This window comes from Podarcis raffonei, chromosome 14, assembly GCF_027172205.1.
Source record: "Podarcis raffonei isolate rPodRaf1 chromosome 14, rPodRaf1.pri, whole genome shotgun sequence".
Lineage (NCBI taxonomy): Eukaryota > Metazoa > Chordata > Lepidosauria > Squamata > Lacertidae > Podarcis > Podarcis raffonei.
Window position 1 is genome coordinate 40,503,129 of NC_070615.1, and position 27,765 is coordinate 40,530,893.

General features: G+C 44.5%; 1 protein-coding gene across 1 annotated transcript; it reads left to right on the plus strand.

Moving 5' to 3' along the window:
• Positions 1–11,954: 11,954 nt before the first annotated feature.
• On the plus strand, positions 11,955–24,655 carry ANKS4B (ankyrin repeat and sterile alpha motif domain containing 4B). Its single transcript, XM_053365099.1, has 2 exons — positions 11,955–12,480; positions 22,875–24,655. Exons 1-2 carry the CDS (start codon positions 12,317–12,319, stop codon positions 23,956–23,958), a joined length of 1,248 nt encoding a protein of 415 aa, XP_053221074.1. The 5' UTR covers positions 11,955–12,316; the 3' UTR covers positions 23,959–24,655.
• The last annotated feature ends 3,110 nt before the right edge of the window (positions 24,656–27,765 follow it).

Consider the following 27,765-nt stretch of genomic DNA (forward strand, 5'->3'; position numbering starts at 1 on the left):
ACAAGAAACAACTTTGAGATCTGATAGACAATACAAAGTGGACTCTTCTATGCAAAGAAGGGCCTCTGTATCAGGGGCCCCGGGAACTGCAGCTGCAACAAAGGCAAGAGTGAAAACAATGTCTTCAGAAGATGCGTTTACAAAGGCCTTGGGAAAAATAAGTGATTCTTTAGAGGAATTAAAGAAGCAAGGTGCTGAAACAAATAAGAAAATTGAAGAAATCTCTGGGAAAATTGATCTGAATACAAAAAGTATAACTGACCTTGGAAATAAAGTGAACTCCAATGCAGAAGCAATTGGGAAACTATTGGAAGATTCATCTACAACGCGAAAGATAGCCGAAGAAGCTAAGGAAATTGCTACTGCTGTTGAAGGGAAACTTCCACCGGTGTACAGGAAATTGGATGAGTATGAACTGACACTTTCTATGCAGGATATGCAACGCAAGGAGAAAAACCTAAGGATTAGACTTGTGCCGGAAAAAGAAGGAGATAACTTGGTGGATTATTTGACAAAAGAGTTTTCTGACTTTTGGAAGCAAGATTTGAAAGAAGAAGAGCTCAAAATTGAGAGTGCATTTAGGTTGGGAACAAGGCAGAAGAAGAATAGACCCAGAGACTGCTTGATAACTCTAAGATCCAAAGAAGAGAGGGATAAAATATTGAACCTGCATTATCAAACAACCCTTCGGATTGAGGACTCTTATATTGAGATTTTTAAAGACATCCCTAAAAGTATCTTGGATGCAAGAGGTCCTTATAAGGATCTGGTGACACTACTGAAGAGGAACTACATACTATTCAGGTGGGAGTTTCCCCAAGGCTTGTCTTTTAAATACAAAGGCAAGAAAAGAAGAATAAAAACAGTGAGTGATAAAGACAAGTTCTTGGGAGAACACGAAGAAGACCTACAGAAAGAGACCCATCCAGGAGAAGGACATCCTTCAAGATTAGACAAAGACACAGAACCACCGACAAAGGACGAACAACAATTGGGAGCTGTAGGAGGAATTAAATAACCCCATCATGGCTTTGCAACTTCTAACTTGGAATTGTAATGGTCTAAACAACCCCCGAAAAAGAAAAAATATATTTCATGCTTTAAAGAAAGATCATTTGGACTTGATTTGTTTACAAGAGACCCATGTGACAAGAGCACATAGAAAATTGTTAACAAATAAGAGACTGGGACAAGAATTTATATCTTCAGATAAAGTAAAAAAGAGAGGAGTGGTGATCTACGTAAAGGAAAATTTGCAGCCGAAACAAATCTTTAAAGATGACCAAGGAAGATATTTGGCAATTGAAATTCAATTTCAAGGAGAAAAATTTCTGATAGTGGGGGTGTATGCACCAAATGAAGGGAAAACAGAATTCTTTAAGAAGTTGCATGAGACTTTAACGGACTATATGGACTATAAACTGATTATGATGGGAGACATGAATGGAGTAGTTTCAACAAATATGGACAAAGCACAAAGACAGGTAGTCACAAAAGATGGAAGACTACCAAAAACCTTTTTTGAAATGACTGACAATATGGATTTGATTGACATTTGGAGAACAAAACACCCACTAGAGAGAGAGGGAACCTTCTTTTCTGAAGCCAAAATGACATGGACTAGGATCGACCAAATTTGGGTGACTAGCGGTATGGCGTCGAATATAAAGAAAGTGGAAATCTGCCCAAAAACTCTCTCCGACCATAATGCAGTAAAGATGGTGATGAAGCAAACAACAACTGGCTCTTTCAGATGGAGAATGAATGACACCTTATTTAGAGACGAGGAGATCTGTAAAAAGGCCCAAAAAACCCTGAAAGATTATTTTGAAATTAATCTAAGGACTAAAGTAGAAAAAAGAATAGTATGGGACGCAAGCAAAGCCGTGATGAGAGGGTTTTTGATACAACAAAATACATTAAAGAGAAGAAAGCAAAATGAGAGGAAGGAGAAAATTCTGGATAAGATAAAAGAAGGGGAAAGGAAATTAAGATTGAAGCCAAAATCGCAAGAGATTCTAAGAGAAATTAAATTGTACCAAACACAATATATGGAACTGATGAATCAAGAAATAGAATGGAAAATTAAACAAATGAGACAGAAGTCTTTTGAATCTGCAGACAAATGTGGTAAGTTATTGGCTTGGCAAATAAAGAAGAGACAAAAACTCAACACGGTAACAAACTTAGAAGTGGAAGGAAAGAACATATGCAACCCAGTAGAAATTAGGAATTGTTTTCAGAACTACTTTAGACAATTGTATACACAAGGGCCGCAGAATGAAACAGATATACAACAATTCCTCGAGAAAAATGGGCTGAAAAAGATTTCGCAGGAAAGCAAGACAATTTTGAATCAGGAGATATCAATACAGGAAATAGAAGATGCCATTCAAAACATGACGTTGGGCAAATCACCTGGACCAGATGGACTGACTTCCAAATATTACAAAGTTTTGAAGGAAGGACTTATACAACCTTTGAAGGAAGTCTGTAATGAGATCATGAAGGGGAAAAGGGCACCCGATACGTGGAGAGAGGCCTACATTACACTTATACCAAAGACAGAGACTGAAAAGACCCAACTTAAGAACTACCGACCCATCTCCTTACTAAATGTGGATTACAAAATCTTTGCTGATGTTTTAGCAAAGAGACTGAAAAGAGTTTTGATGGAGGAGATTCATGGGGACCAAGCGGGCTTTCTCCCGAAAAGGCATTTGTCGGACAATGTAAGGAATATAATTGACATTTTGGAGAAGTTGGAAGTGAATATAAACACTAAGGCTGTTTTGATATTTGTGGATGCCGAGAAAGCCTTTGACAACATTTCTTGGAGTTTTATGTTGAAGAACCTCCGGGGGATGGGGGTAGGCCAAGGGTTTGAAAATGGTATAGGTGCAATATATTCTGAACAGAAAGCAAAATTAATTGTAAATAATGTTGTAACAGAAGAGTTTAAGATTGAAAAAGGGACACGACAGGGGTGCCCTATTTCCCCATTACTTTTTATATCGGTCCTTGAGGTTTTGCTTAATATGATCAGGAGGGACCAGTTGGTTAAAGGCATTCAGGTCGGAGTCAAACAATACAAATTGAGAGCATTTGCAGATGACCTGGTACTTACATTACAGGAGCCAGAAGCTAGCACGAAAAGAGTTTTGGAAATAATCCAAGAGTTTGGTCAATTGGCAGGATTTAAATTGAATAAGTTAAAGACTAAGGTATTGGAGAAAAATCTAACACAGATTGAAAAAGAAAGGTTTCAGAATGAGACGGGGTTGACTGTGGCTAAAAAAGTGAAATATTTGGGTGTGAATATGACAGCTAAGAATGTGAATTTATTTAAAGACAATTATGAAAAAACTTGGACAGAAGTGAAAAAAGATCTAGAAATATGGTCAAACTTGAAGCTTTCCTTGTTAGGTCGAATTGCAGTTATAAAAATGAATGTTTTGCCAAGAATGTTGTTTTTGTTTCAAACATTACAAATAATGGATAAAATGGACTGTTTCAAGAAGTGGCAGAAAGATATATCTAAATTTGTCTGGCAGGGCAAGAAGCCCAGAATAAAATTTAAGATATTAACGGATTCAAAGGAAAGAGGGGGGTTTGCCCTGCCAGACTTTAAATTGTACTATGAAGCGGCAGCTTTCTGCTGGCTAAAAGAATGGCTGCTTCTTGAAAACACAGACATTTTGGATCTGGAAGGATTTAACAATATTTTTGGGTGGCATGCATATTTGTGGTATGACAAGGTTAAAGCGCATAAAAGTTTCAAAAACCATATTGTCAGAAAAGCACTGCTGAATGTCTGGGTTAAATATAAGGACTTGCTGGAAAATAAGACTCCAAGATGGTTATCACCAATGGAAGCTAAGGCAGTTAAAAAGCTAAATATGGAGTCGAAATGGCCAAGATATTGGGAAATCTTGGAAAAGGAAGGGGACAAACTGAGATTGCAGAGTTTTGAAAAATTAAAAGGGAAGGTGAGAGATTGGTTACATTATCACCAAATAAATGAAGTGTTTAAACTAGACAGAAAAATAGGCTTCCAGGTGGAAAAATCAAAATTAGAGACTGAACTGTTAGAACCCAGTACTAAGAATTTGTCAAAAATGTATGATCTGCTGCTGAAATGGAATACACAAGATGAAATGGTAAAATCAAGTATGATTAAATGGGCTCAGGACATTGGTCATAACATCATGTTTGCTGATTGGGAAAAGTTGTGGACCACCGGGTTGAAGTTTACGGCGTGTAACGCCTTAAGAGAAAATATAATGAAAATGATTTATAGGTGGTACATAACCCCAGTCAAGCTTGCAAAGATCTATCACTTGCCTGATAATAAATGTTGGAAATGTAAAGAAAAGGAAGGTACATTCTTTCACCTCTGGTGGACGTGCCCGAAGATTAAGGCATTCTGGGAAATGATTTATAACGAACTGAAAAAGGTATTTAAATATACTTTCCCCAAGAAACCAGAGGCCTTTCTCTTGGGTATTGTCGGCCAGGGGGTGTTAAAGACAGATACAACTTTTTTTATGTATGCTACAACAGCAGCTAGAATACTTATTGCAAAGTACTGGAAGACACAGGATCTACCCACACTGGAAGAATGGCAGATGAAGGTGATGGACTATATGAGTTTGGCAGAGATGACGAGCAGAATCCGAGACCAGGGAAGAGAAGCGGCGGAAGAAGAATGGAAAAAGTTCAAGGACTATTTAAAGAAATATTATAAAATTGGAGACAGTTAGAATGATGTTGGATTAAAACAAATGGTTACTATCAGTAATGGTTATGACAAAGAGAATAAGGGTGATTAGCATAAATTTATAATAAAATAAGGTAAGATTTCGCTGAATAACTGTAAGAATTTGGAATACAGAAACGGGAAGTAAGAGGAGGTCGAGGAAGTAAGGTTTAGAAATTGGGTTATGAAATGGTACTTGTTTTATGTTTTATTATTGTTGAATGTTTGTTCATGTATGTTTTGTTTCTGTTATATAAAAAATTGTTCAATAAAAATATTATAAAAAAAAAAATAAACTGATTGGCCATAAAAAAAAAACAAAAACAACAAACTGCAATGCCCTTTTTATTTTTGGAATGCAAGCAGTTTGTCAAGAAGTCATTTTCAGGGGCTAAATAAATAAATGTGCAGTAAGTTTCCACACATTTATTTTCTGGAGAATTGAGCAGAGTTACTCATCAGCCAACTGAATACTTCCACTCAACGGCATAGTCGACAATGTGCAATTCAACAAGGGAGATATAAGCCGGTCTTTCTGAGTGATTTATAGTATAACAAAGTACTTTATTTGCTACCCACTTCAGAGTTCTGAATGTGGCTGCATGCTTTTATATACAACCATCCATCCACATACCCCTACACAGAAAGGCTAATTTCTTCCCTAAAGACTCCCTATTTCCCTCCCAGAGCTATAATTCCCCAAGTTCCCTGTGAAGAGGGATTGCTTGTCAAACCACTCTGGAAACTGTGGCTCTGTGAGGGGAACAGGGGTCTCCTAACCGCTCTCAGCATCCATCACAAACTCCTTCTCCCAGAATTATTGGGGGGAAGCCATGATTGTTTAAAGTGGCATCATAGTGCTTTAAACGAATGGTGTGAACATGGCCTTTGTTACACCACACTGGTTCTCATACGAGAATCTGTCGTTTTCGGTTTCTTTCAGTTTCTCGTTTTTCCACCCTTGAGTTCGGTTCTCCACATTTCCACATCAGTCTGGAATTTTTTAAAAAACAACAACACACACACCCAAAAAGTCCGCATGAGAACTCACCAACATTTTAGGGCAAACGGTAACACCACATCACCCGATACATAGCATTACACCAGGATGGGAGACCTTTCGCAGCCTGAGAGCCGCATTAATGCCTGGGCAATGGTGCTGTGGGTTAAACCACAGAGCCTAGGACTTGCCAATCAGAAGGTTGGAGGTTCGAATCCCCGCGACGGGGTGAGCTCCCGTTGCTCGGTCTCAGCTCCTGCCAACCTAGCAGTTTGAAAGCACGTCAAAGTGCAAGTAGATAAATAGGTACCGCTCCGGCGGGAAGGTAAACGGCGTTTCCATGCGCTGCTCTGGTTCACCAGAAGCGGCTTAGTCATGCTGGCCACATGACCCGGAAACTGTACGCCGGCTCCCTCGGCCAATAAAGCGAGATGAGCGCCGCAACCCCAGAGTCGGTCACGACTGGACCCAATGGTCAGGGGTCCCTTTACCTTTACCTAATGTCCCAAGGGCCACAGGTCAGTGGTGGGTGGGGCCAGAGGCTAAAGTGGGAGGAGCAGAGAACACAAATTTCCCCTTTGTCTAGTTCTATCCACAAACACATCTCTTTTATCTCTCCCTTCCAGGCAAGCAAGAGGCATTTTGAGGAGTTCAAGGGCACTTTCCAGCCAGGCAAAAACACTCCAGGGAGAGAGCAAAGCAGGGCTGTTATCTGTGTTCTTAGAACAGACATGAGCCAGAAGTTATGCAACTCCCGAGCCAAGGAAATCTGAAGACATCTGAAGGCAGTCCTGTACAGGGAAGAAAAGGTGCTTTTTTTCTACGTTACGTAAAAAGGTGTAGTAGCAGGAAAAAGCATGGCCAGATGAGGGCTGCAGGCAGTTACCAAGATTTCTCTGCCAACCATCTCTTCTCATGGAGCCTCAAGTTGCTTTCTGTTTTTTGAGCTGTCTGCTGCTTTGTCCGCACCAGAGCTTTGATCTCGATGCCGCCAGCAGCTCTAACAAGCAAATCGCAGCAAGTGGCTCTGGTTCTCCCAGGGAACTGTTTCCAATTACACAATCTGCATTTTTGTTTCGGGATGAAAGGGCAGCGAAGTTGGCCGCCTGAGAGTGCCATAAACTCTCAGGGAGCAGAGCCTGTTTTGTCACTTCAAAAGCATCAGAAGCGTCTGGCTTGTTAAGAGCCTAGTAGCAATTAACGAGTACACAAAATGCTATCAATTCAACCAAGAGTTCTTACCCGCCAACATTTCTCCGATGAAACTAGGGATGTCCATTATTATTATTATTATTATTATTATTATTATTATTATTCACTGCTCATCTGACTGGGTTGCCCCAGCCACTGTGGGCGGCTTCCAACATATATGAAAACATAATAAAACATGCAACATTCAAAAACTTCCCTGTACAGGACTGCCTTCAGATGTCTTCAGATTTCCTTGGCTCGGGAGTTGCATAACTCCATATTCTCCAACATTTCTCTGATGAAAATAGGGACGTCCTAAGGAAAAGCGGGACATTCCAGGATCAAATCAGAAACCAGGACGGCTTCTGTAAATCCAGGAATGTTCCTGGGGAATAGGGACACTTGAAGGGTCTAGCCTCAACTAAAAGTTGGGCATTTGGAGCAGCTAGTCCCATGTTATGGAGCATTCTTCCAGCAGAGATGCAACAGGCACCCTCGCTTTTGACTTTCAGGTGTTTCTCAAATACCTTTTCATGTTGACAGGCCTATGCAATTGTTTAAACCAGAGGTTTTCAACCTTTTTGAGTCCACGGCTCCCTTGAACAACGGCATTCTTTCTGCGGCACTCCTGTGCGGCTCAGAAGCCCAGTTATGTCAGCCCTTTGCATGCAGAGCTGGCAGCCCCTCACCCTTTCTTGAACACCCTCCTGAAGCCTTAATTACTTGGGATCCATTTGCCCGCTTACCCAGGACGTAGAGGAGCCAAAAAAAGGCACCAGGGATTCAGTTCCTTCAGAGAAAAAAGTTTATTGTGATCTGCGCAGAGGCAACCAGCGGAATTGCTTCCAAAGGCTGGCGGCCCCTAATACACGTAAGCAAGCAATATTTATACCCCTGCAGCACCGCCCGACCACCCCCCACCAGTAACTCATCATATCATATTCCCCAATTTGCCCAATTTGGGTGTTGCTAAAACATTTCGCCAGTGCACACCTTTCGCTTATCAGCCAAGCCTGCATATCTTGTTTGCTCCAGATGCATTCCTCCTCCTTCTCTCCGGGCGTTGCCTTCCATCTGTTAATACACTCCCTGCCTACTCCCTTCACTCCCTTGTGGAGTGTTCCTTCAGCCTCCTCTCCCCTCTCCTTGGGAGTCCTCCGGGCAGCCGCTGCTGCTGCCCCTGGTCTCTGAGCTGCCCCCTGCCTCAGGCATAGCTGTCAACTTACAGATTTGAAAATAAGGGACCAGCAGCCAAAATAAGGGACCTGCAGCCTCACCTGTTCCAGGCACTCCAGTCTTCCTGTCTTCCTGCAGTCTGGTCAAACTCATGCTGGTAGCTTCGAGAACACTGTCCAACCAACTTAGTAACCAGAAGTTCAACTGAATAGAATCTGAATCACATGCACCACAAGGCCTTTTCAGCCTCAGCTTAAGATGGCTCCCCAGCCTGGCTTTGCACTGCAACGTTTGCAGCAGCACGTGCAACAAAATGGCGTCCAGCATTCAAAAACCTCATCAGCTTGCATTAACTAGCCACACATGAGGCATGCAAGCTCCACCCCCCGTCATTCTTAGACTTCTTATTGGGTGAGCAACACAGCCAAGCAACACAGTTGGAGCCTCCCTCCTCCCTGGCCGGCAGGGAGGGAGGGAGAGGAGCTGCTTCCTTTGAAATTTAAGGGACATCATTTGAGGGACATCCATCAATAAGGGACAGCAGCGGGACATGGCACTGGAATAAGGGACTGTCCCTTCAAATAAGGGACACTTGACAGCTATGGCCTCAGGGGCATGGGACTACAGCAAGGACTGGCAGACTGCCTGGCTGGGCTCCCTTGCCTGCTTGCCTGCTTATTCAGAGGCCAACTAAGCTCCTGGCAACCATCACCCCCTGGCAGTGGCGGAGCTTCATGCTCTGGCACTGGGGGGTGGGAGTGGCGGAGAGCAGGCGGGGCGGGATTGGCGCGCATACCGGAGGCGTGGCGCGCCACTCGCAGGGGCGTGGTGCGCCGCCTGTGGGCAGGGCCTTGCAGAGCCAGGCAGAGGCCCGGCCCAGGTAGATAATGTGGGGCCCCCCTTTTTTTACCCTGGGGATAACTGAAGTCTTATAAATAAGTATATAAATAATTCTCACAAAAGTTATGCTGACAAATAATTTTATTTCAAGGCTTGAACCGTATCTGCATTCACCCCAGCAAATGCATCTACTCGAACAACAAGGATAGAAGGTATAACTTAACTGGGGTGAGAAATTAAACTTTGACTCGTGTATCTACTGCTTAAAAACTCTCATTAAGGTTCAGATACGACACATAGGGGTTTCATGCTTTTCTCTTTCAAATAAATGCTGTGGTTGTGCTGAATCGCAGGGCCCTGCGATTGTGAATATGCTGACCGAGGCCCCCTTTGGAATCAGAGGCCCGGGCCAAGTGGCCCATATGCTCCCCCGCCCCCGGTCTGGGCCTGCCTGTGGGGGCGTGGCACCCAGTGTGGGTGAGGATAGCAGCCGCGATGGCACCCCACCGGGATCGCGCTGCCGGGGGCGGTGCGCTCCCGCCCCCACTCCTTTTCCTCTACCTGTGCCCCCTGGGCAATCCCAGAGGCACCATTCACCTGTGAAGCTTGTAGCTGGGGCTGCTGCAACAAATAGCCATACAAGCCTTTGGGAGGCAGAAAATGCAAGAGGGCATCAGAGGAGGGAGGGAAGGAATGAGGGACAGAGGCCAATGTTGCCCAAGGCACCCCTGACCAGTATTCAAGGTACCTCAGGGTGCCCATAGCTGTCAACTTACAGATTTGAAAATAAGGGACCAGCAGCCTCGAAAATAAGGGACCAGCAGTCAAAATAAGGGATTTTCCAAGCACAGGTATGTTCAACTTCTGAGCCCCTCCGAGCCAAAGGCAGAAAGCCCAGCCAGCAGCCAAATGAAGCCTCAAGCGGTGGTTCTCACATCACAACAACCTGGCAAAGGGGATGCAGCAAGGAAAACCACTGTCAGCTCTCCGCTGGGAAGCACTGAGCAAAGGCGAGTCCCCAGGCAACGCAGCCGATTTGATCAGCACAAGGCATGCAAGCTCCCCCCCCCCCAGTCATTCTTAGACTCCTTATTGGGTGAGCAACGCAGCCAAGCAACACAGTTGGAGCCTCCCTCCTCCCTGGCCGGCAGGGAGGGAGGGAGAGGAGCTGCTTCCTTTGAAACCTGGGAAATTTAAGGGACATCATCAATAAGGGACAGCAGCGGGACACAGCGCTGGGATAAGGGACTTTCCCGCCAAATAAGGAACGGTTGACAGCTATGAGGGTGCCCCGCACACTGGTTGAAAAACCACTGGTTTAAACTATTATTGTTCAGCCAGTTATGTTAATGATTATTTTGTCCTGTATTATTACTGCTGTTTAATGCTTTATGTTACATATATTGTTAAATACTGTACCACACAATTTCTTGATGAGATGGTGGTATATACATATGTCTACAAATAAATAAAATTATTGAATAAAATACAGCAGTGGTGGGAAAGCTCTGCCTTGTAGACCTAACTACACCCAGTAGGCCAAATTAACAAAATTTTAACAAGCCATTTCCAAAAGCTATAAATAGGGGCAATAATTTATATAGAGCAGGGATAAGAAAATGAACTCTCCCAGGTAAACAGAGAAATCAGGAGTGCTTGGCTCAACACAATGAAGAAAAAATATATTTGTGTCTCTGTTTTTGTAGGATGGTGCTCTCAGCAGCTCTAAATTGTTTTGATACAAACCTTTTTATATAAAACAATCCCAGACCTCTCCCCCAACTCCCCACCCCACCCCAAGGCTGCAGTGCTTAGTGCTTACAAGGGAGTAAGACCCACAACACACTGAAATGTACTTCCTTTCAGGAAACTTGCTTGCACTACAAGGATAAGGTATCAAACAACTATAAGAAGTTTAAAAGCATCCTTTCAAACAACTGTCAAGTTCCTCCTAATCAGTCCCACACACAGAGGCTTCATTTCCCGATTTCAGAGCGAAATCATTTGGGCCTTGGAATATATTTTCTGAGGATGAAATGGGAAAGAATCGTTCTGCTAGCTCAAAACACCATTCAATGTTGATTCAACACTTACAAAAAGAGGAAGAAGAAAGACTCCCACTCAAATGAAGCTCATTCTTTAAGAGCTTTGCAAGGGTCTAGAATGGAAGGGCTAATAAAGTCCTCCCGAGAGGGAATTTGCAAATTTGCAGTGAGTCTCATTGGATCTTTTCCAAACTGCTTGACAGAACCGACAGTGTGACTCATTAGGCATTAAGTCTCCTCCTCCTCTTCTTCCTCTTCTTCTTCTGGCTGGTTTTCTTATAACAGGCCAAAAAACTGATATAAACCCCCCGCCCTACTGCTGGTCACTCGATATATTCAGTTGTAACACAAGATGTTGCAACACAGTCCTCCTAGCCAAGGGTGCCAACCTGAATAAAATATTGGGGGGGGGGGGGTAGCAGGTAAGCCTCACCCTGTATAATTAATCACATGATGTGGTACACACAACCATTTGAATGGAAATTCCCCTCAACTTTGGGGGAGATCACAGCACCCAAAATGGCCGACACAATCTTGTGTTTGAAAACGGGATGTCCCGTTTTTCCCCAGAACAGTTGACAGGTATACAGTGGTACCTTGGGTTACAGATGCTTCAGGTTACAGACTCCGCTAACCCAGAAATAGTACCTTGGGTTAAGAACTTTGCTTCAGGATGAGAACAGAAATCACGCAGCAGTGGCACGGCGGCAGCGGGAGGCCCCAATAGCTAAAGTGGTGCTTCAGGTTAAGAACAGTTTCAGGTTAAGAATGGCCTTCCAGAATGAATTAAGTTCTTAACCTGAGGTACCACTGTACTGTTGAACCACTCAGAGAACTGTAACTCTGGGAGGGGAGCAGGAGTCTCCTCACAACTTTGGGGGAAGCCGTGAGCATTTAAAGTGGTATAATGCCGCTTTAAATATGCTGTGTGGATGTACGTAGCCTCAGTATAAGGCAGCTTCCTTTGTTAGGAGAGGCCTTCATTTATAACAGAAATAGGCCTGTTTTCCCCTTGTCAAATGCTGAAGAAAATGGAGTTGGATGGGGTGCCCTTACTCTGCACAGGCATTTGGGCATTGTGAGAATTACAGTGAACGTCCCTCAAGGTTATGACTGAGGAGATGACATTTTCAAGAACGGTGCAAACAGGAGTGACCTTTGCTTCCTCCTTTTTTTATCTTGCCGCCCTGCTGCCTGCGGCTATTAATTAACTAGCTGTGTTTCCGGAAGCATTCAGCCATTGAATCCAACGGCTACACTGTGTGAGGGAGATTCTGCCTCAGACAGATCCTACCAGCGGGGAAGATGTCCACCCGGTACCACCAGGCAGCTGCCGACGGCAATCTGGACCTACTCAGAGAAGCCACCAGAAAAGACCTGAACACCTCAGACGCGGATGGGATGACACCGACCTTGCTGGTGGCTTACCATGGCAACCTGGAGGCTATGGAAATAATCTGCCGAAGAGGGTAAATTCAGCAGGCTTTGATAGATGCCACAATGTGTGTGGTTTGTTTGTTTGTTTTAAATCCCAAAACCTGCAGGGAGGGGGGGGGGAAGAGACATGGGATGACATGCAATAGGTTCTTTGTTTTAGAGCTGCTCAGATTTCAGGAGATGAGGAAGGAAAATCTATATAAGAAACCCCACCCAGAAGTTGTATCCCATGCTAGTCCTACACAGAGCAGACCTATTGAAATTAATGGGCATTGATTTCAGTGATTCTAGTGGGAGTCGAACCTAGTTAGATACAACTTTTTGCTTTGTGTTTAAGGCATAAAAGTGACTGTTGGTGCTGCTGTCAGTTTGGGCTACCTGCTTGGTGATGGAAGCCATGGCGGAGCCTTTTTAATGGTGGTTCCTCATCTGCGGAATGCCCTCTCTACTGAGGTGTGTCTGTCTCCCTCATTAAGCACTTCTAGGGGGAATTTCTTTTTTTAAAAAAAAATCCTGTTTACCCAGGCATTTGATGGATGAAAGATTCTTGGCAACCTTGGAATAAACAGTTCTGAGAGCTGGTGATCCTTTTAGAAGGTAAACTGTCTTTAGAAGTGTTTAATTGTATTCTTTCATCATTTACATGTTTGCCACTGTGGGTTCCTTTGAAAGGAAGGGTAGGATATAAATTTATTAAATAATAACAGCAGCAACCTAAGTAAAACCTGCTGGGTAAGGCCAATGACCCATCTAGTCCAGCATCCTGTTCTCACAGTGGCCAACCAGATGTCAATAACACTCCCTCCTTCGGTGGTTTCCATTTGCTGGTATTCAAAGGCATTACTATTTCTGATCGTGGAAGCAGACCATAGCCATCATGACTAGTGGTCACTGGTATTTGTATACTCCATTAATTTCTCTAATTCTCTTATAAAGTACCGTATTTTTTGCTCTATAAGACTCACTTTTTCTCTCCTAAAAAGTATGGGGAAATGTGTGTGCGTCTTATGGAGCGAATGCAGGCTGCGCAGCTATCCCAGAAGCCAGAACAGCAAAAGGGATTGCTGCTTTCACTGCGCAGCGATCCCTCTTGCTGTTCTGGCTTCTGAGATTCAGAATATTTTTTTTCTTGTTTTCCTCCTCCAAAAACTAGGTGCATCTTATGGTCTGGTGCGTCTTATAGAGCGAAAAATACGGTAATCCAAGTTGGTGGCCATCATGGGCCTCCTGTGGGTTTGAATTCTGTGTTTAACTTGTCACTGTGTGAATAAGGACTTCTTTTCATCTGTCCTGAATCTTCCAATGTTCAGCTTCATGAGATGTCCTTGAAGTCTGGGGTTAGGAGATAGAGAGAAAAAACTTTTCTCCATTGACTTTCTCCCGTGTCATGCATAATTTTATAAGCTTCCTTCAGATCACCTCTTATTCCCCTTTTCTCTAAGCTTAAAAGCCCCAAACGCTGTGAGCTTTGCTTGTAGAGGGATTCGCTCCACCCCTTGATCATTTTGGTTGCCCTTTTTCCCTGAACCTTTTCCAACTCCACAATAACCAGAGCAGGTCCCAGGTTCTCGGCGGACTTCCTGCTGGGGTGTGGGCACTCAACACATGTCTAACCCTCCTGACCCTTGAGGAAAGAAGACATCATTTTGTAGAGCCAGGGTGCATGCAGAAATACTGAAGAAGGTTAGAAGAAAGGGCCATAGCTCAGTGGTAATGCATCTGCGTTGCATCCAGAAGGTCTCTGGTGCAGTTCTCCAGTTGTCAGGTTTAGCACATCTGTCACACAAGACATGGAACGCTGGCAGTTTTACTAATTGAGGAATATTTAGCAATAACAGGCTTTCAGCGGTCCGAGATCCCACAGCTCATTCTTCACTGTCGGAGTCAGTTGACTCGACTGGCTTCTGGCTCCTCCCAAGGCCAGATATATGTCATGGTCCTCATCCACTTCCTGCTGGTTCCTGCTGGTCTTCCTTTGTTCTAATCGCTTGCTCCGCCTCCTACTTCTTAGAGACTCAGGTGCAGCCTATTCCTCCTCCTCCGGAACTGAATCCAACCCCCTCCTACCACCTGCCTCCTGCTCTTGCATCTCTGGGCTGCTGCGAAAACTTACAGGCAGCATTCCAGAGGGCTTCTCTCACTTTCATTGTGTGAAAGAATCAAGTTCCTGTTTTCCTCTGCCTCTTCCTCCCCCTCTGCAGACTCCTCTCTGCCAGCCATGTCTCTGACACCAGTTGAACCCTACCTGGAACCCTGGAGAACCCTGCGCACAGTCTATGTAGACAAAACTCTGCTAGATGGTCCCATGATCTGACTCAGAAATAATAATTAAAAAAAAATATTATTTATACCTCGCCCATCTGGCTGGGCTTCCCCAGCCACTCTGGGCAGCTTTCAACAAAATATTAAAATACAGCAATGCATCAAACATTAAAAGCTTCCCTAAACAGGGCTGCCTTCAGATGTCTTCTAAAAGCCTGGTAGTTGTTGTTCTCTTTGACATCTGATGGGAGGGCGTTCCACAGGGTGGGTGCCACTAGCGAGAAGGCCCTCTGCCTGGTTCCCTGTAACATGGCTTCTCGCAGTGAGGGAACCGCCAGAAGGCCCTCGGTGCTGGACCTCAGTGTCCAGGTAGAACGATGGGGGTGGAGTCGCTCCTTCAGATATACTGGACCGAGGCCGTTTATGGCTTTAAAGGTCAGGTTCCTAGAATCATAGAGTTGGAAAGGACCCTATGGCTCATCTAGTCCAATCCCCTGCAATGCAGGAATCTGCAACCATCTGGGGATCAAACCTGTGACCTTGCCGTTATCAGCACCAAGTTCTAACCAACTGAGCTAACCTGGACCACACCAGAACCATGGCTAGGAGAAAGTGGGGTGTATGTGGTGAGCCTTCTTTCTGAACATTGGAAGGAATTCTCCCAACAAGGAAACCTGTTTAACTCAGAGGTTTCCAGCCCAAAGAATTCAGAACAAGGAAGACAATAATTTCTGTAGACTCAAAATTGCTTGTAGACTTGGAAATGGATTGAACAGAATTGAACCAGGCTTGTTTTATATATATATATATATATAGAGAGAGAGAGAGAGAGAGAGAGAGAGAATACCTGCAATAATGCCTTTAGCACTGACATGCGTTTGTGGAAGATGTAGGTGATCGAAATCCAGTTAAGAAGCAATCTTCTTCTAATTAGATTCACACAAAGGTACCTCAACCACTGCTTTGCAGCTTGTATTCATCTCTTTCAATCTGCTTGGGTTGGAATCTGCGTCAGTGCGTTGAACTGCTCTCTTGAACTTCCACAATGAAGGGCTGAGTGAACGGGGGAGATGAATGTGGATTTTTGGACACATGTTGAATTGTTCAGAGGGCCCAATGAGGAGGATAAGTATCAACAAGGAGGAAATGATTGTATCAGTTGGCGTGGACCCCAAGGGTCATGTAGTCCAACCCCCAGCAATGCAGGAATCTCAACACATGGTCTCCCATCCCATTTGAAACCATACCAGACCCTGCTTAGCTTTGCAAATGTGCTAGCAGTTTTATTGCTGCATCACAAAGAAAGGAACCCACCAGCCTCCTTTTTATGTGTTAGCCCCAGTTTTTATAATACTCGTAAAATGCATTGTTATTTATTTCACTTATGAATTGCCCCCTATGAGGCATCTCAATGCGATTTCACAACCCAATAAAAACGTGTATGAAACAATTGCATATATGAAACAGGTACACATACAAAAACAGATTAAAAAGTTACATGTATAAAACAATTTCAAATCCAATAAGGATATTGACTGAGGACCGTAGTACTGGGGTGTGAGCGTCTGTGTAGAATAAAAGACTGATATGAGCTATGCTGAAATAATGCATAAAGCGAGGGAGGCTCAGGCCTAGGAGGCAACAGAGGCACTTTTAGGGTAGTGTGACTGGTTCAGCTGCAGGGGGTGTCACAACAGTGCAGTGTAGAACAGAGCACGAGAGGTGGGAGGCACAAAATTGCACAGGGTGTCACTGAAATTTGACAGCCCACTGAGGACAAATGTACCCCTCTGTCCAGCACTTGGGACGGTCCTCAGGCCACAACTTCCCCACCCAACCACCAGCTTCACTTGTCCTGCTCTGCGTCCTCCTGACGTAATTTTGTTGGGCTGGAATGTGCCCTTGAATTGTAACAGTGCCTCTTGCTTGCCTGGTTAGAAATATGACTCTTGCTCATCCGCAATACAGCTCACAATGCAAAAGCAACGGCAGATCCATTTAAAGGACATCAGGTGCACATTTAAAGCACAGGATCCCTCCTCCGGGGGGGGGGGAGAGAATAACAAGAACTGTAGTTTTGCTCTCACAGAGCTCCAGTTCCCAGCCCCTCTGACAAAATTCAGTTCCCAATATTTTTGGGGGGAAGAATCTTGTGTGTTGAATGTGCTTTAAATGTATGGTATGCCCTCACATGTGTAGATCCACCTGCTTTTTGCCTCTGAACCCACCTGTCAGTGCTGTTGTGCATTTTAAAATTCATGCACATACAATCAGTGATCACTGGAGAGTCTCAGAAAAAGAGAACTCCAAATTCTCCAATGGAAAGCAGGTATACTTGCAGGAAAACATTACAGCATCAGGGTCAGATAAAAAATAAGCTTCTAATAGATTCAATTCCTCTCTTTTTTATACGGGGAGGGAACTTGTCTCCTTCCCAGCAGAGTTCCTAAGCAGATGACATTAGGAGCAGAATACAAATCCCAGGAAGTCCAACTCCTGTTATGCTTATCAGTAAAAGCTCAGTGGCATGTTGGCCCCAGAAAGTTGTTCAGAACAGAATGTGACCCTCAATTCCTCACTGCTGGTTTAGAGAATTAGAAGAGAAGGCAAACTTCAAGTATAGGAAGATAAAGCATTTCTTAGTTCCTGGCTTTTGGGTGTGGCTTGCTCTTTCATATGCTATGTTTTATTGCCAATAAAAGCAACCTTTAAACAGTACAATTGCTTATCCTAAATTTACAGCCTAGTAAAAGGAATTATCACTCCACAGACTCCACTAATGAAAAAAGAACCAAGGCTTGTCATTACCGAGGTGGTCAATCTATATAGCCTGCTTGGGCTATACAGTAGTACCTCGGGTTAAGTACTTAATTCATTCTGGAGGTCTGTTCTTAACCTGAAACTGTTCTTAACCTGAAGCACCACTTTAGCTAATGGGGCCTCCTGCTGCTGCCGCACCGCCAGAGCACGATTTCTGTTCTTATCCTGAAGCAAAGTTCTTAACCTGAAGCAGTATTTCTGGGTTAGCAGAGTCTGTAACCTGAAGCGTATGTAACCCGAGGTACCACTGTACTACTTTGAACTGACCTGGGTTGGGTGGGATGTCACATGATGAAATGTTCCCCTATGCCAGGGATTCCCAAACTGTGGTCTATGGACCACCAGTGGTCTGCAAATGTCATTCAGGTGGTCCATGGTGAGCCTGTTAAAATGCAGTTAAAAACCATGTAGCGTCTAACACAGTGCATTATAATGACTGCAACAGGTGGAAAGATCATGACGTGGTTAGTAAATGTCAAGTGGTCCATTGGAGAGCAGCAGGAATTGGAATCCACTCTTCAGTGCAAAATGACATTTTGAGGAAAGGCCATCGCCAAGTGGCAGAGCATCTACTTTGCATGCAGAAGGTCCCAGGTTCAGTCCCCGTCATCTCCAGGTACGGCTGGGAGAGACTCCCTCAAAACCTGAAGAGCCACTGTAACTCAGCGCTCATCCAGACTTCCTTTTGCACAGCACGTTCCAGGCACAACTCTGTGCTTTAAAGCTGCATGTTGGAGTGGTTTTGTTTTTTGTTTTGGTCACAGTGCTTTCCCCAGGAAAACACATCTTTTGCCCCTGAATCAGAGCAAAAGCCCAGTTGCATTTGCTCCGATTCAATGGTAAAAGGCGGGTTTCCCAGGGGAAAACCCCAGGACAAAAACAAAAAAAGCCACTGCTCAGACATGGAACTTTAAAGCCTAAGAAAAGTGGCACAAAAGGAAGTCTGGATGAGCCCTTAGTGTAGACAGCAGTGAGATAGATTATCAAAATAATGTTGCATGCCACCCCAATCTCTGAGCAGCGCAAGATTCCAGGGGCTCCAGGCGCTCACCTACGGCTCATGTTTCCTTTTGGAAATGAGGCACAGTGGAGACTGTGCTGTCTTTAGGATGTATGGTTTATTTGCATATACATATATAGGGAAGTGAGTGGCGCTGTGGGTTAAACCACAGAGCCTAGGACTTGCCGATCAGAAGGTTGGCAGTTCAAATCCCCGCGACGGGGTGAGCTCCCGTTGCTCGGTCCCTGCTCCTTCCAACCTAGCAGTTCAAAAGCACGTAAAAAGTGCAAGTAGATAAATAGGTACCGCTCCGGCGGGAAGGTAAACGGCATTTCCGTGCGCTGCTCTGGTTTGCCAGAAGCGGCTTAGTCATGCTGGCCACATGACCTGGAAGCTGTACGCCGGCTCCCTCAGCCAATAAAGCAAGATGAGCGCCGCAACCCCAGAGTCGGCCATGACTGGACCTAATGGTCATGGGTCCCTTTACCATACATACACACACACACACACACACACACACAACCTGAGCCTATGATGGAGGGGCTCACAGCATTAACACGCCAAGAAGGTTTTGCTTCTTCCATGGCCACAGTCTTGGATGCCAGCAGAAACCAGCTATTACTCTCCCTAGAGCCATCTGACGCACACTCCCTCTTTCTTAATGTCTTATCACCTTGCTTTTGTTAAATTAGTGACTCATACTTAGTGGCCATTTTCATGCTGAACTGGCTGTTCCGGCAATTGAATCCCAGCTGGAGCTGGGGATTCTGGGGGGCTTGATTAAATTCTAACACTTACTAAATCCAGGAATTATGGGGAATCTGGCACCCCCAAAGCCTAAATTCTTTGTTCTCCATCACAAAGGCAAATCCTAAATCTCAACGAGCGAAACTATCATTTATAAAATGGGTCATCTTCCTGACTTGTGACTGATCACATTAAATTATCTAAGAGACAAACTCAATAAAAGTTTTTGCCTGGTCTGGATTTTATATAAAACCCTTTGGTATAAGACAACAGATGCCCTGCGGCTTATGTTGGAGAACATTGAATCACTGTGACCCGGTCTGCAGGGAAACCTATTTGCACAGACAGGCCCTTAATTTCACTGACATCAATAGGTGTAAAATGAGATTTTAACTGTTTAGCTTAACCCAGTTATGGGTAAACTCATAGTAGCCCTATGTCTGCATACAAAGCAATCAAAGCCAATTGTTCACATGCTTCACATGCATTATCTAGCTGCAATCCTTACAACAGCCCTGTTAGGCAGTATTATTGTCACCCATATTGCTCAGAGAGTGGCTTGCCTAGTGAGTTCCTGGCAGAGGCAAGATCCAAACCGTGGGTTGTGATATCTGTAGCTTTCAACATGATCCAGTATAAATCTACTCAGAAGTTAATCCCACTGAGTTCTATGAAACTTTCTTCCCAGTTAAGTGTGACTGTGTCTCTGATGCCTTACACAAGATCAGTCCTCTTAAAACGATTTAGTTCAGCAATTCCCAAACTGCTTTCCTCTACAGAGCACTTGAACGTTGTTGAGAGTTTTGGTGGAGCACTTAATCATTTTTCTGCCTGCTGTAGCGACTACAGTTCTCTGCGCTAGGTGATTTGCAATTGCATTTTTATTGCTTCTGTTTCTTGAATTGTATTTTATTGTACTGTAATAACGATGTACTTTGTCCTGAGTTGCTTAGGCAGCATCCACATGACACTTTCACGAACGTTCCCTAAGTGTTAATTCCACATTACATTTGAGCACAAAAAGCTTGTATTCATTATATTTGAGCACAAACACAACATAAAAGGCACTTCCGAAACTATAGTGGAATACCTGCACAAGTTTAGCAACCATTTCCATATTATTTGCAGGTGGGGTGTGGGTTTTTTGGAAGCAAATAACACTCAAATTAGCACATAACTTGCACACTATGGTTCCAGAACATAAACACAAAATGCATTATAAAATCGAGAACAAAAGCAAAACAAATCAATAACACCACCCCATAAGAAGGAAGGACAGTTAAACTAGTATACCTATGTTGCCTGACCCCCAATTATAGGTGGCATCCCACTAAATTCTACTCAGAGAAACCCATCAAAATGAATGAGAATGACCAACCGAGGCCCATTAATATAAGCGGGTTGCACTGAGCAGAACCTGGCAGGATGCAATCCCCTGTGGTGAGCTAGGGAAGGTAGACGTGATGGCATTGAGTGTTCATTCCAGTTCGGTGACTCTGTAATTGTATGATTGCAAGATTGGGGTCTGGGCTAAAGTCTGCTAAAGCAGTTGGACAGGAGTTTACCCAAATAGCTGCACGTGACTCCTTTGTCCAGAAGATTGTCAGATTGCTATCAATAGCTGCCTTTTGAATGACTGGAAAATTCCTGACAAGGGGGAGATCTTCCCCTGCATCCAAGCAGAGGATGTTTCAGACCGGTGTGTGTGTGTAAAGCACAGGGGATCATTTTGAGCCAGGCTGAGGATAGGCAGAGAGCTGAAGCTTTGGGACAAACAGTATTTACTGATGCTGTCTGCCTGCCTGCCTGCCTGCCTGCCTGAGTATTTACAATAAAACAATGAACAGGATGGTGATACAATGACTATGGCAATTGACACAAGATAGTATCACCAAGGCAACTATATGTAAACAAACAATAAACATCCATAAAAATGGCAATAGTAGTTTCTTTCCCAAAATAGAAAGAGGATGATGTCCTTTAGTTTGTGAAACCTCCTTTAACAAACTGAAGAACATCATCTTCTTTTTATGCTCCTCCCGATGGAAACATGCCGGTGGGGATAGATATACCCCTGCTTTAAGTCGTTTACATATTGTGTATTATTTACTACATATGTAATATACATATTACATATTGTATATTATTTACTACAAGTTTTGATGACTAAGCTCTTTAGCAACAAAACATTGGATTACCGGAATGACGTCCGAACATGGAATCACTCTCTATTACTGTGTTTGCAATTGTTCAAGATAAAATCTATTTTGGAAAGAGAAGAAATGAGCACTGAAGCACTGATGTATTACAAGTGAACTCTTTATTTATTGTGTTTGCTATTAAGATAAAACCTATTTGGGAAAGAAACTACTTTTGCTGTGGCACCGCAAAACAGGACGTTCTGATTTTATCGGGACAGTTGAGGGGTATGGGATACGCTCTGAATATGTGGTGTATATTCAGCTCCAGTTGAAGACAAGTAATGCCTTCTGTGCAAATGTTTGAAAAACTTCTCAAGAGCAAATACAGCTGGGAGAACAAAGGCCTTGGGGGAAATAGATGAGTTCTATCAGAATTCAATAGCAAAGCATTAAAGTTAAGTATATAGAGCCAGGATGTGCTTCCTCTTACTGAATTTACAAGAGGCTGCCATGGATACAGACAGCTTGTCGGGAGCCACCGAATGTAAGTCTCAACAATTTATATTCAGAGAGGGAAACCTGCCCATATTGCCAAAGTCGGGGAGACAGAGATTGTAATGAGTGGGGTGCTCAGCTGCAAATGTAACTGTAACTGTATGCAAAAGGCTGTAAAAAGCAAATCCCCCCTCCCCTTCATGTAACATCATCAACATCATCATCATCATTAATTGAATGTATAGCTTGCCCTTCCTCTTCAAGGAGCAAACACATCCACAGCAAAACTACTTTAAAAACAAGCATTCTAAAAACAGCTGAAAGAGTTACAGTTAAAACATTCTAAAAAGTGTTAAAAACATTTGGTCACCCTGTGATCTCAGGGTTCCCAGGATCAATCATCTTCAGCCGTCAAATGCCTGGGCAAACAGGAATGCTTTTCACTTCCTCCTGAAAGTCAGTAGTGAGGGAGACACACTCATCTCACCAGGGTGGGCATTCCACAAACAGGGAACCACCACCAAAAAGGCCTTGTCACAAGTCAATGACAACCACACAACCCTCAGTGATTGTAGAGTTGAACCCGCTGATTGTAGAGTTGAACTAGATAGTTAAAGTTTTATTTCAAAATATTTCCAGGCTGTTCCCAAGCAATGACCGGAATGGTTTAACCAGCCCTCTTCCCAGGAAACTCTGGGAATTTCAGCTCTGCAACAAAATAAAATGGGAATAAAGTGGCAAAAATTCCCCACACTTAGAAAAGTAGCTCAGCTAGGAATGTGCTGGCCTAGAAGCTGTCTCCTTAGTGAACTAGTTTTCGCCTTGCAGGGAAGAATTAAAAAATGGTGCTCCCAGCTATAGTTTGAAGTAGTACCATCCATTCTACCTTATTATGTTGCCTTTGGAAAACTCCAGAGCTGAGTTCAATTGTCTGAGTCCTTCATGTTTTGTTTCTTTCCAGAGGTAACCCAGATAAGTGTGACATTTGGGGGAACACTCCCCTCCACCACGCTGCCGCGAATGGCCACGTCCATTGCATAACATTCTTAATCAATTTTGGCGCCAATATCTTTGCCCTGGATAATGACATGCGTTCTCCTCTGGACGTGGCTGCCAGCAGGAACCAATACGAATGCGTCCGGATCCTCGACGCTGCCGCTACTGAGCAGAACCTCAAGAATCCCAAGAGAGTCTCTCAGCTCAAGACCCAGGCTCGGCGCAATGCAGAAAGGCAAATCCAGGAATGCGAACTGCGTCAGGAGAAACATCAACACGAAATGGCCAGGAATTTCAGCAAAGGATCCATGCATTCGAAGAGGGGCACAGCCACGAGGACGAAAGTCTCCAGTTTCTTTGCATCCACTTCACTGGGCACGCTGCCCCAAAAGATGAAAGACACCTTCACGCGAAGGATGAAAAAGAAAGAGGAGAATCTCGATGGTCAAGAAGCAAATCCTCAAGAGGGAGGTACCCCAGCCGGACGAACCACCGTGATGGATGTGTTCAATGAAGAAGACGAGGAAGACCTGACCAAGGACTTCCAAAGAAAAAACGGCATTTCTGAAGATGACAACGAGCTGGGCCAAAGGTCCATCTTCCACCGGCCGGGTCTTGGCAACATTGTATTTAAAAACAACTTGCCCACCATGGGCAAAAACTTTGACGCAATGATGCTTGAGAAAGAAGGCATCAACTTCAAAATGCCCGATGAGTTGCTTCAGTTCAAAGAGCCTGAAGATGATGGTGGTGACGCAGATGCGGAGAACAATCCGGAAGAATCTTGGATCGAAGAGGAAATCAGGTGGGATGATGAGAAAGTGGAGACCACCCCCCTGGAGGTGTTTTTGGCGTCCCAGAACCTGAACGAATTCCTTCCCATCTTGATGAGGGAAAACATTGATTTAGAGGCCCTCGTGCTTTGCTCGGATGAAGACCTGCGGAGCATTCAGATGCAGCTAGGCCCAAGGAAGAAAATTCTTCATGCAGTTGACAGAAGAATGCAGGCTCTGGCAAACCCAGGCAAGGCTGGGGATACGCAGTTATAAACCATGAAGTTCCTGCGTTGCAATAGCTCCACCAAAACCGCTGCAGGGTGCAGCTGTTGCAATGGTACTGCGCCCTGCAGGGTGTTAGATCAGGGGTGAGGAACCAGTAACCATTCATCTGTTGGACTCAAACTCCCTTCAGCATGGCCAGTGAGTTGCAGTCCAGCAACAGTTTGAAGGGACACAGCTTCCTCATTCAATGTGTTTAGATTCTAGACAGCAGGGGATTTGAGCTTTTTGAAGCCATGGTGCAACTTAACAGGTTCAACTGCATGGTGATTGTTTTAGTGGCTCAGATACATGCATAGGACTGGTTCCTACAAGGGGGCAGAGTACTGCCACTACTGTGATCATAATAGCAATTAAGGTTTCTACATGTGATCTTTATATGGAAAAGCGTTGCATGAAGAGACAGGAGCAGGAGGTCATACATGCAAATGAACCCCATATTATTATTGCTAATATTATTATTTATTAAATTTCTATGCTGCCCTTCATCCGAGGACCAGAGGGTGGTTTACAACACAAAAACACAAAGCTACATTGCATAATAACAAACAAAAACAAAAGGTTGTAGATTGTTTAATTAGCCAAAGGCCTGGGAGAAGAGGAATGCTTGTGGTCCAAGTTCCAGAGTGGTTTAACACTCAATCTTTATTCCAAGGGAAATCAGGGAATTGTAGCTCTGTGAGAGGAAGGGGGGTCTTCTAACAGCTGTTAACAGATTAGACTTCCCATAATTCTTTGGGGGAAGCCATGACGGTTTCAAGTGGTATGATACTGTTTTAAATGTCTAGTGCAGGTGGGTCCTCACATTCCCATGCAGACTATTCTAATGTGAATGTGTTTGTTAACATGCAGATCTAAGTATTCTCCAAATCCTAGTGATGAAACTTTGAAATGACACCATCCATGCAGCCGCTAAAATAATTTCAGTCAACACAGAGAGGGTAAAGGTAGGTTGATTGATGTGTGCTGGCAGGTTTCAGGTTATTTGCTTCTTTGAGCAAGTGCGCACAGCTTCCACAGGGAAGCCCATTTTAAAACAAAGCAAGCATATATCTTCCCAGTACATGAAAATGAGATGTCATTCCATGTGACAGCCACTGTAATAACCAGCCTTTGTTCTCATGCAGTATATTTAAGATGGTGAAACCACCGCTGATTTATATCAGGCAAATAAAATTGGAAGTTACAAAGCTGCCTTATACCAAGTCATTTGGTCTGTTTACTCCAATGCTATCAACATTCAGAGGTCTCGGGTGTTGCTCTGATTATTGGAGGGGGGAGGCTTAATGAAATCCACAGACCCCCTCCGTAACACTTCTTAATTTTAGTCATAACTTCCAAAAACACAGGGACAGAGGAAGGGGGGAGGGGGGGCAGGCTGCCCCGGGTGTCAACACTGAGGGGGTGACAAAATGGCAGGCGGCACTCACAGCAGGGCCTGCAGCATGCCTGAGCCACGCATCTCTCCTGGGAGTGACGTGGTGGCTTGAGCACCCGCAGGCTCTGCACTGCCCCAAACGGTTCGCCCGCCACCTCCCCCTCAGCTGTAGGGCAGCTGAGTGGGAGGAAGCAGGCAGACTCCTTGGAGGCCCCGCCGCCCGGCACAGGGCACGCCCACCACCCATGGTGCCTGATCGGCTTGCTTCACCGCTGAACATAGGCCCCCACTGCCCCCGTTTAATTCAAGCACTGAATGTGAGTGGCAAAGGATTGATGTTCTGGTCCAAGTAATGTCTTCAGAAGCAGAAATTGTAGGAATCAAGCCTAGTCAGAGGAATTGGCCACTCTCCAGGCACCCGGCTTGAGTTCCTTGTTGACCTCCCCGTCTGCGACTCCCGGCAAGATCAGGCGAGATCTCAATCGGCGATCCTCCTCTAACGTGAGAAGAACACACCACTCCTCCCCTGCCATCCCCAGGGAGGGGAAGGAGACAGACAGAAATGTATTTACATGCCTTTATTTCTGTCTTTCCAGCAGTACAGAGAAACGTGTCTGCACTCTCTTAACACCAACAGCAGAGAGAGAAAACTCCTCCCCTGTACTTCCAGTACAGGTCAGATGACACTCTGAGCTAACATCCGGTGCTCAGTACAGTGAATAGACTGTTCCTTTGTTCCCACGGTACAGTCCCAAGCAGCAACATCCTGTTTGGCTTTCCAGCCATCTGGAGCTCGCTGCTGCATTGCTCCTTTTTCGTAACAGAAATATCCTAACAGGTGTGAGATCACAGTACAGTCATACCTCAGGTTACAGCCGCTTCAGGTTGCGTTTTTTCGGGTTGCGGACTGCCGAAACTCGGAAGTACCATAACGGGTTACTTCTGGGTTTCGGCAGTTGTGCATGCGCAGAAGCGCTAAATCGTGCTTTGCGCATGCTCAGAAGCGCCGATTTGCAACCCGCGCGTGCACAGACAAGGGTTGCGAACGCTGCAGGTTGCGAACGTGCATCCCACACAGATCATGTTCGTAACCCGAGCACCCACTGTAAATGTTCCAGGTATGGGTAAGCAGAAAAGGCAAAGCAGGGCAGAGTCCAGCTTCCAGCAATGCAAAGCAGAAGCAAACAAACAGATACTTGTTTCTGGTGATGCAAAAAAAGGTAAGACAAAGGAAAACAAAGACACATCCCTACCACACATGTAATGCATTGAAAGTGCCTGGCTTCCCCTTCCAGAATCCTGGGAGTTGAAGTTTGCTCCTCAGTTACAATTCCCAGGACTCTTAGCAAACAACAGTTCTCATGATTCTTTGGGAGGAAGACAGGTGCTTTAAATTTATAGTGTGTATATAGCGCAAGAGAGCATGGAAGTTCAGGTTGCAGATAGCACCTTGGACAGCTCCATGAGGAATTCAAGCTGGAGACTCAGAGCAGCGAGGCTCAAATGTTGCTTCAGCAACAAGTAGCCTCATAAGTAGAGCTGTACCTCAGGCTGGAAGGCTGGCACCGCCTCTGATGAGAGAAGTCTCTTCACTTAACAGGGTCTCCCCAAAGATGGAGAGTCAGACCCTGGGATCACAACAGACAACCTCGGAAAGCAAAGCATTGCAGAGATGAAGGCCAGACTGCCTTCTTCAGCAAGTATAAAATTACAGAGGGACATAGAGGCAGGGAGCCTTGGGGATGAGTTCTCAGGCCCCTATAGCCTCTTGAAACAATAGCTTAAGACAGCTGTCACAAAAGGTATCTGGGCCAGGACTCTGGTAATTGGACCCCTGGACTCTGGCAGAAGCTTCTCCCAGCTCTGTTGACTCAGATATAGTAGCCAGGTGAGCCAAGAACTTAATATGGAGCCTTCTACATGCCGAGCATATGCTCTGCACCTGAACTGCAGGTCTTCTGCAAGTTGGCTGTAGCCCAGAAGCCCCAAGAGGAGGAAGTCAAGGTGATCAGCCTTAGACTTGATGAAGTGTACAAACGAATGAATAAAGTCAAGGTCTTTGGAATGGAATCAAATGCAAAGAAACAAATTTGAAGTCCAGATGATGAAAGACAGTTACCAGAGATGTATTTTGAATAATGTGCCTTTGTTCATTGCTGCAGGGTAATTAGTATTTGAGAGATAAATTTAGTCTGCATCGCCAGTATGTTACAATTTAGTGATATTACATACTGTGTTTGCATTGTGATGTTGTGAAGTACATAAGGAGTTTTTTTTGGGGGGGGGTTGGTGTACATTCTATTGGCTGCCAGGCATAGACCTTTTCTTTTTCTTTTTGCAAAGTTTTCAAATTCCTACAGACCTACATGTCAGAAATATATTGTGTTCATTTCCAGTGATGGCCAAACTTGGCCCTCCAG

Coding starts and splice junctions, on each gene's coding strand:
- ANKS4B (XM_053365099.1), top strand. CDS start 12,317: ATGTCCACCCGGTACCACCAGGCAGCTGCCGACGGCAATCTGGACCTA. Junction 12,481..22,874: donor GAAATAATCTGCCGAAGAGG/GTAAATTCAGCA, acceptor GTTTCTTTCCAG/AGGTAACCCAGATAAGTGTG.